This window comes from Wyeomyia smithii, chromosome 3 (assembly GCF_029784165.1).
Source record: "Wyeomyia smithii strain HCP4-BCI-WySm-NY-G18 chromosome 3, ASM2978416v1, whole genome shotgun sequence".
In the NCBI taxonomy this organism is placed as follows: Eukaryota; Metazoa; Arthropoda; class Insecta; order Diptera; family Culicidae; genus Wyeomyia; species Wyeomyia smithii.
In genome coordinates, this window is record NC_073696.1 from 194,704,625 (window position 1) to 194,713,297 (window position 8,673).

The 8,673-nt window shown below is 42.6% G+C and overlaps 2 protein-coding genes across 2 annotated transcripts; both read left to right on the forward strand.

The window, feature by feature from the left end:
* The first annotated feature begins 2,195 nt into the window (after window positions 1–2,195).
* LOC129728971 (uncharacterized) lies at window positions 2,196–3,865 on the forward strand. The gene is made up of 2 exons (XM_055687445.1): window positions 2,196–2,768; window positions 3,194–3,865. The coding sequence occupies exons 1-2, from the start codon at window positions 2,196–2,198 to the stop codon at window positions 3,863–3,865; spliced, it is 1,245 nt and encodes a 414-aa protein (XP_055543420.1).
* A 4,066-nt stretch (window positions 3,866–7,931) lies between these two features.
* LOC129728972 (uncharacterized) lies at window positions 7,932–8,642 on the forward strand. Its single transcript, XM_055687447.1, has 2 exons — window positions 7,932–8,215; window positions 8,261–8,642. Exons 1-2 carry the CDS (start codon window positions 7,932–7,934, stop codon window positions 8,640–8,642), a joined length of 666 nt encoding a protein of 221 aa, XP_055543422.1.
* The last annotated feature ends 31 nt before the right edge of the window (window positions 8,643–8,673 follow it).

Below are 8,673 nucleotides of genomic sequence, written 5' to 3' on the forward strand. Positions count from 1 at the left end.
AAGCGATCGTAGGAGGAGATGGAGCGGCTGAATATCGATGTGGTACCGAAGTCGGCGAATCCGCCCAATGTCCCCCACCTGCTTCCCATCGAGAATTTCTGGGCAAACTTGAAGCGCAAGATCTATTCCAACAATTTTGTCGCGAAAACGGAGGAGGAATTAATAAAAAAAACGAATAAAAGAGCTTAAAAATATGGCTACACGCATGTTTTCGTCCGCCATGGCAAATGTTACGGTTAACTGCCGGAAGGCCGCACGCAAGGACGTAATATTTTTTTGCGAGCTAACATGATAACCTTGCATGGGAAATTCATCCAACTCAATTGTCTGTCATAGTTTCTTTTTCATCCCCATCTGAAATAGTTTTTTTTTCATCATCTGAAAAAAATTTTTTTTTACCGCAAACGTTAGCTGTCAAATTATCGATATTTATCGATAATATCGATAAAACCCCCGGAATTATCGATTGTTATCGATGTACGTTTTGGGCGATATTTCCCATCACTAGTCTGTACTCGACGATTTTGGAAACGTTGACTTACACACTTAAAACTGGATCTCGAGCTCGGCAAAAAAAACATCCGAGTTCACTCGGCAACTTTGGATTCAACCGGTATTTCAGCAAAAAAATGCCGGTTGCCGACAGTTGTCAGATCATTTTGCCGAGACTTCGTCCAAAAAATTAAGCTTGACGAATCTCGTCTCTATTTTTTGCCGAATTTATCGTTAAACACTGTTGATGCCGAGGTCAGCAAAAACATTACTGGTATCTCGGCACAAATTTTACTCGTTGCCGTGTTTCGGCAATACAGCTGTCATTCTCATGAACGAGTTGCCGCCATTTTTCTTAGTGCAAATTTATGCGTGTTACGGGTGAGCAAACAGGAATCGGATACAAGTTTGGCAGAAATTTGTGCAAATTACAAGTGTTTACAATCCGGTAGCCGAAAAAAATGTAGTACAGTTTGGAACCACTTCCCCAACCTAAAAAGTGTAGTTTCAAATCGTGTGAATACAATATTTTATTTGTTTTAGGGATAGGCATTAGACGTAATTTCAGATTAGATGTTTAGCTCAATGCCCTACTGGCGAGCAAGATAAAGATAAGTATTCAAGATTTAGTATGAATAAATTTCTTTACTTACTAAAACTCATCGAGCTTATAATTTATCTTTTAAAAGAAAACTACCTGATTCACAGCAAAACTATTTTCTGCGATTGGATTCCACTGAAAAAACGGCTCTTTACTGTGCCGAACATTCAGCTCATATAACCGAAAGGTCGTTAGACTGGTTTGCCGCTTCTCGGCTGGATTTGCCGAGAGCACAGTCAACTGTGTACCGCGATTCTCGGCATAAAATGACATCTGTCAAATATTGGTCGATGGTTGTGAGGTGGCGTGATCTACTCATTACCAACCCAACTGGTCTAGATTCAATCCTAGCCGACACCGGGAGATTTTCTGAGGCGAAAAATCTCTGGGATCACGCCTTCCATCGCATGAGGAAGTAAAGCCGTTGGCGCCGGTCCGTTAATAAACGGGTCGTGAGTTAGGGACCTGGGTGTGGAGTCGCCTCCCTGGTCGTCGGTAATTGGCCACAACAGTGGCGGAAATAGACCGACGGAAAATAAGCGAGAATAAAAAAAAAATTGGTTTTCCGAGATTCTCGGCAAAAGAGATTCAGCCGAGATGGTTGCCGAGCACTCGGCTGTCCAAAGCTCGGCACAAACAATGCCGAGATTCGGCGAAATTTTTTAAGTCTGTAGCGGCTGACTACTTCAGTGACACGCTTAGGCAATTTTTTCGACATCACGTACCAACTTTTCGTCCACGCATGAATCCACCTTGGTCTAATGCTAGACTACGATTTTTGAAGCGCAAAAGATCTGCGGCTCTGAAAAAGTATACTAACAGGCGTAATCCCACGACAAAGTAACATTTTTCCAGATAAGTAATGAGTATAGAGCTTATAATCATGTTATACCTCATTCACATGTACTTTGATATACGATGATACCTATATATTCAATCTGCTTTGCTCGCGAATTATTAGATCGAAAACCACATGTTTGGTTGTACAAAAGTTAGTTCTCGTGCGAGTAAACGCATTTCTAGTTATGGTTGGTTTAAATAAAGTTAAATAACAAATTCGTGTTGTTTTACTCGGCCAGTCATAACAGTTCTGGCGACGAGGATGAGTACCGGTAGAAACGCAAGAACGGAAAACGATAGAGCGGAAGAAAATCCTGCTATCGATGCTGCTAGAGCTCCGCCATCGAATTTCGTCATTGACCCTTTCAACAAAAAGAAATTGAAATGGACACGGTGGGTGAAGAGACTGGAAAATGTTTTTTCCATTTACGGAGTTGCCGACGAAATAATGAGGAAAAGCTTGCTGCTACACTATATGAGTGCTGAAACTTACGACATCGTTTGCGACAAGATTGCTCCTGTTACACCTCGAGAAAAGAGTTACGCCGAGATCGTCGATGTACTCGAGGGGTTTTTTAATCCACAGCCGCTGGAAATAAGTGAAAATTTTCGGTTTAAATGTCACCAGAAAGGTGATGAAAATGCTGCTTCTCCCAATGAGACAGTGGATGAGTACTTAGTGGCATTGCGACGCATTGCCGTTACTTGTAACTTTGGTGCATACCTTGAGAGAGCTTTGCGGAATCAACTGGTCTTTGGTATCAAACGGAATGATATACGCAGTCGGTTGCTGGAGAAAAGCCAGCTGACCCTTCAGAATGCCCGGGATATAGCTGTTAGTATGGAGTTGTCCAGAAAAAGAGAAGCCGAAATTGAAGGAAATTGAACTAATAAGGAGGTACACGTAGTTCAGCAGTCAAAAGGTAAACAAGGGAAACAAAATAAAATAAAATCTGGGGAAAAGTCTTTTTCTAAAGTGGGAAAAAATGCGAACGATTCTTGTTGTTATCACTGTGGGGATAAATCGCACCTTGCGAATACGTGCAGGCATAAAAGTACAGTGTGTTCATTCTGTAAATTGAAAGGACATTTGGAAAAAGCTTGCTTAAAAAAGTCAGCTTCCGTAAGGTCGGATACAAATAGACCCGGGAATAAATCTAATGCCGTTCAAACGAACTAGGTGCAGCAATCCAACGATGGGTTTGACCACGGAAGTACAAAAGTGCGGGAAGTGTGTACCGTCGATGCAAATTCTGGCAGCGGCCGGGTTTGGTTGATCGTTTGCGTGAACGAAATAACATTCGATTCGAAGTGGATACGGGATCGCCCGTCACGATCGTTAGTACGAATTATCGGGATAAATACTTTCCGAATGCGCAGCTACGTAGCTGCAATACGAATCTCGTGAGCTACTGTGGTACTAGTATCGATGTGCTAGGAATACTTGACGCAAGTGTGAAATACGGAAAAGAAAGTGTTACGTTACCGTTGTATGTAGTGCATTCTGGCACAAATCCACTTCTCGGGCGCGAGTGGCTAAATGCGTTACCGGTCAATTGGAACAATGTGTTTAAAAATCCGGGTGCGGTAAATGAGATTACTAATGCTACTCCCACTCATAAGGTGGCTTTAGAGGGTCTTTTGGCAAAGTTCCCAAAAGTGTTTGATGAATCTATTGGTAAAATTTGCAACGTTCAGGCGAGGCTTACGTTGAAAAATAATGCCAGACCGGTGTTACTGAAGGCTAGGAAGATCCCTTTTAACTTGCAGAAGACAGTGGAAGAGGAATTGGACAAGCTGGAGGCAGAAGGTGTCCTAACGAAAGTGAACCAAAGCAACTGGGCAACTCCAATAGTTCCGGTCAAAAAGTCCCAAGGACGCGTGCGGATTTGTGCTAATCGTAGACAGACATCCACTTACTACGGTGGATGAGCTCTTAGCATCGTTATCTGGAGGAAGAAAATTTAGTAAAATCGATCTTGTGCAAGCCTACCTACAATTAGAAGTTGTGCCGGAGGATCGAGAAATACTTACATTAAGTACTCACCGCGGCTTGTATCGTCCTAATCGACTCATGTACGGTATTGCGTCGGCACCAGCAATCTGGCAACGGCAGATGGTGGTAATCCTACAAGGGATTAATGGAGTAAGTGTTTTTCTCGACGATATCAAGATTACGGGGCCCGATGATGAAACGCACCTGCGACGACTGGAAGAAGTTCTTCGGAGACTGAACCAGAACGGTATACGGGTAAACAAAGATAAATGCGATTTCTTTGCGGATCAGATAGAATACTGTGGGTATCTCATCGATAAGGATGGTATACACGAGATACGGAATAAGGTTGCTGCCATACAGAATATGCCCCAGCCCAAAAACAAGGAGGAAGTACGATCGTTCGTTGGGCTGATCAACTATTACGGACGATTTTTCGAAAACCTTAGTACGGTGCTATACCCGTTAAACAATCTGTTGAAAAACGAAGTACCGTTCAAGTGGACTAGGCAGTGCGAGGAGTCTTTCAATGACGTGAGAAGACAAATGCAAGCGGAGAAATGTCTTGCTCATTACTCTCCGGAGCTACCATTACTGCTAGCAACAGACGCGTCACCATACGGAGTGGGCGCAGTATTAAGTCACTTGATGCCGGATGGAAAGGAGCGTCCTATACAGTTTGCTTCTCAAACGCTCAACCGGGTTCAACAAAACTACATGCAGGTTGACAGAGAAGCATATGCGGTTATTTTTGGCGTTAAGAAATATTTCAAGTTCCTGTACGGCCGGAAGTTTACGTTGATCACAGATAATCAAGCAATATCCAAGATATTTGGTGAGCATAAGGGACTGATGTCAGTCATACGCATGCAACACTATGCGACCTACCTACAATCGTTCGACTACACGATCCGGTATAGAAAATCAAAGGACCATGCTAATGCAGACGCAATGTCTCGGATTCCTCTGCCACAGAAAGAACTGGAAAACGTGATTGAAGAGGCCGATGTTATTGAGCTTAACCAGATTGAAACGTTGCCGTTAACTGCTGCGGAGCTGGCTCAGGCCACATCTTAAGATGAATCAGTGCGAAATCTTGTTCAGGGAATCAAGTACGGCCAGCCAGTAGACCCAAGAGACCGATTCGGTGTGGAGCAAACAGAGTTTTCACTTCACAGAGGTTGCTTACTGCGAGGTATACGTGTTTACGTGCCACCAGTGCTCAGGAAGAGAGTGCTGGATGAGCTACACTGCACTCATTTTGGGGCTACTCGTACGAAATCCTTGGCTCTAGGATACTGCTGGTGGGTCAGAATGGATCGTGAAATCGAAGAGGTGATTTCAAACTGTGCTGATTGTCAATCAGTACGACCAGAACTTGCAAAAATTTGTATTGTGCCGTGTCAAATAAATGTTGTGAAAAAAAAAGAACCTACAAAAACGAAATTGCACTGCTGGGAGACACCGACGCAACCGTTCCAGAGAGTTCACGTGGACTTCGCAGGATCCTTCCAGAACACGTATTTTTGACATAGAATACGTCTTACGGCAACAATTACAGGGACCCAATTTCAAAACCGAAAACATCGAGAGCGTCATAAAAATTGTCCAATTTCAAACGTTTTAAACCCAGTCAGTTTCCAACCGATTTCCGTCATTTTTGTAGCAATCGATTGGAAAACCATTTAAGCACCCGTCCAAATGCAGAAAATTGTAATCTGATTGTCCAAACTATTGTAATATTGAAAATTGTTGAACATTGTCGTAACGCAAATGCCGACTTTTGATTGGTCGCTTGCTGCCTTTCCCTAAAAAGGACGACAGAATGAAGTACCTAGTTAGCCGGGAATGTACTCTTCGGGCTATACAAGAGACTGTTTCTCCTCAAGCAAATCAGTTTACAAGCAGCAGGCAGCAGCAGCGGACATCAACACCGATGGCAGTAGGCGATGTGGATCAGCAGCGGGCAACAGTGGCGGTGGTAATGGTTAGCTGCAGTTCCTACCTCTTTCAGTTCAGCTTCCCTTCGATCTGAGTTGGACCCCACCAGCGGTAATCCAATTCAGATATCGTTGGGTGAATACAACCCGAAACTGAAAGAGACTCGCACCGCCAGGTGGCTTGAGATGCCACCATCATCCAGCGTATGTATATATAGGGTGTGAGCACATAACGTGTGTGAATATCTGTAGTGTGTTCCTAATATATAAGGTGTGTGACTTGCTATATAGCGTGTGTGGCTAGCGTGCGTGGCTTGCTATATAGCGTGTCTGTGCATGTTTATAGCTTGTGTGGCTTGCTATATGGCGTACGTGGCTTGCTATATAGCGTGTGTGGCTTGCTAGATATCGTGCGTGGCTTGCCATATAGTGTGCGTGGCTAGCTGTATAGCGTGTGAGTGTATGTTTATAGCGTGTGTGGCTTGCTAAATAGCGTGCGTGGTTTGGTATATAGCGTGTGTATGTCTAGCGTATCTGTGCATGTCTATAGCTTGTGTGGCTTGTTATATAGCGTGCGTGGCTAGCTATATAGCGTGTGTATGTCTATAGCGTGTATGCATGTCTGTAGCGTGTGTGTGCATGTTTATATCGTGTGTGGCTTGCTAAATAGCGTGCGTGGTTTGCTATATAGCGCGTGCATGCCTAGCGTGTCTGTGCATGTTTATAGCATGTGTGGCTTGCTATTTAGCGTGTGTGGCTAGCAGTATAGCGATTGAAATTTTTATTTATACAGGTCGAACTCGATTATCCGGAATTTTAGACTCGATTATCCGGAATTTTATTTTTTTGGTGTCCGTTTTCAATTTTTATTCCGAAATATTGTCTTTACCATCCCTTCTGGCATATTTGTTACCATTTAAGTCACTTCCGGCATGTTTAGGACATGTTCCAATTAGGTGAAAATAATCAATGTCCAATTTATTTTTTTTTTTGCTTCTCAAGATTTCATCCCTTTTTGCCTCAGAAATAACTTCTGGTTACGCCACTGTATCATACAAGTAAATAGAGAAAAGAAATATTTATTTTATGTTCGTTAATCGCAAAATTTCAGTATTTTTTGTGTGATTCGATTATCCGGATAACTATGTCACAAAATATCAAAAAATTGGTCGCAGTGACGAAAATACCCAACGCGGAAAAATCCGGAAAACTCTAATATCCGGAATGAAATTTTTTTTGATGTTCCGGATAATCGAGTCTGACCTGTAATTGCTAATAAATCACCTCATGTAGAATTTAATTATCACTGTAAATCATCCAAAAGTAAATAAAAAATTTGCCATGTTGAAAAAAAAATATTCAGTTGTCAATAAATGGCATTGACAAACACAATTAACCTCAAAGTTTATCTGAAGAATTTTTTGAGCTGGTGAGCCTAAATCACATAATTTTTCGCGCAAGTCTTACTAATTGCAGCAATCAGTTCTAAAACTATCTACGCTATCGTAAAATGCAGAAAATTATTATTTGAACTGTCATATCATAGATGGGGAATGCACTATTTGCTCTTGTCTACAGCCTCTTCGTAGCCACTGCCTAAATTAAGATATCTTAGTTCAACTTGATACAAAAGACAGCCTCAAAACAATTCAATTTCATTCTTGTTTTGGATACGGCAGCAAATGAAACCGCGGTGCCGGCTACAGAGGTAGACGTCATCTGGAGCAAAGAGACTATTAAATTAATTAACCCCAATTGAGTGTATTCCCAAACCTATTCCAAGAAATACATTGACATAAGACAGGCTGTCGTATTCTACGTTACCTCTGTGGTCGTGTCTTATAAACAACCTCTTCAACTATTTTTCATTCTTGTTGACGCATATAGCAAGTGGCCGGAGATAAAGATTTACTGATCGATAACTGCGGAAAGTACGGTGGTAATGTGTCGTGAAATATTTACTACGTTTGGGATACCATCTGTACTTGTTAGTGATCATGGTGTCCAATTTACGTCAGAATCTTTCCAACAATTTTTGCGAATGAACGGTATCATACACAAGATGGGGGCACCGTACCACCCATCAACGAACGGACAGGTAGAACGCTACGTGCAAACCTTCAAACAAAAACTGAAAGCCTTGAAGTGTCCGACATCACAGTTCAATTTAGAGATAGGGAACATATTGCTGACCTACCGAAAGATGCTGCACCCCTCGACAGGTCAATCACCTTCCATGCTAATGTTCGGGCGACAGATTCGGTCAAGAATAGATCTCATGTTGCCGAAAAACGAAATAAAACATGCTTCCGATTTAACAGTAAAAGATTTCATGACGGAGATCGAGTAAGAGTACGAGTTTCTTTCCCGTGACAAGTGGAAGTTCGGTAGAATTGTCGAGAAGGCTGGGAAACTTCGATATACTGTCCGTTTGGATGACGGAAGATTATGGGAACGTCATGTCGACCATATTGCTGGAGTCGGTGCACACTTGCCAGAGGATTCGGTGAACACTCCACGAGAAGTGGTAGACACTGAACGAGCATTTTTGACGGTTCCTGCTACTTCCCCGGTGGCTAGTGCCCCTGAGCCTACCGGTCAGGTATCCGTTGGTCAACATCCGGTTACACCATCTCAACCTTCTGAATCGCTTACGGATATAGTTCCTGGACTAATCGCTGGTCCTTCAACTCCAACAGCAATCAAACCTTCTGACGAGCCCCTAAGGCGTTCAAAACGATCGATAAAAGTTCCCCAAAGACTGAACCTGTAATTTTGCTTTAGGAACCTTTTTTTTACGAGGG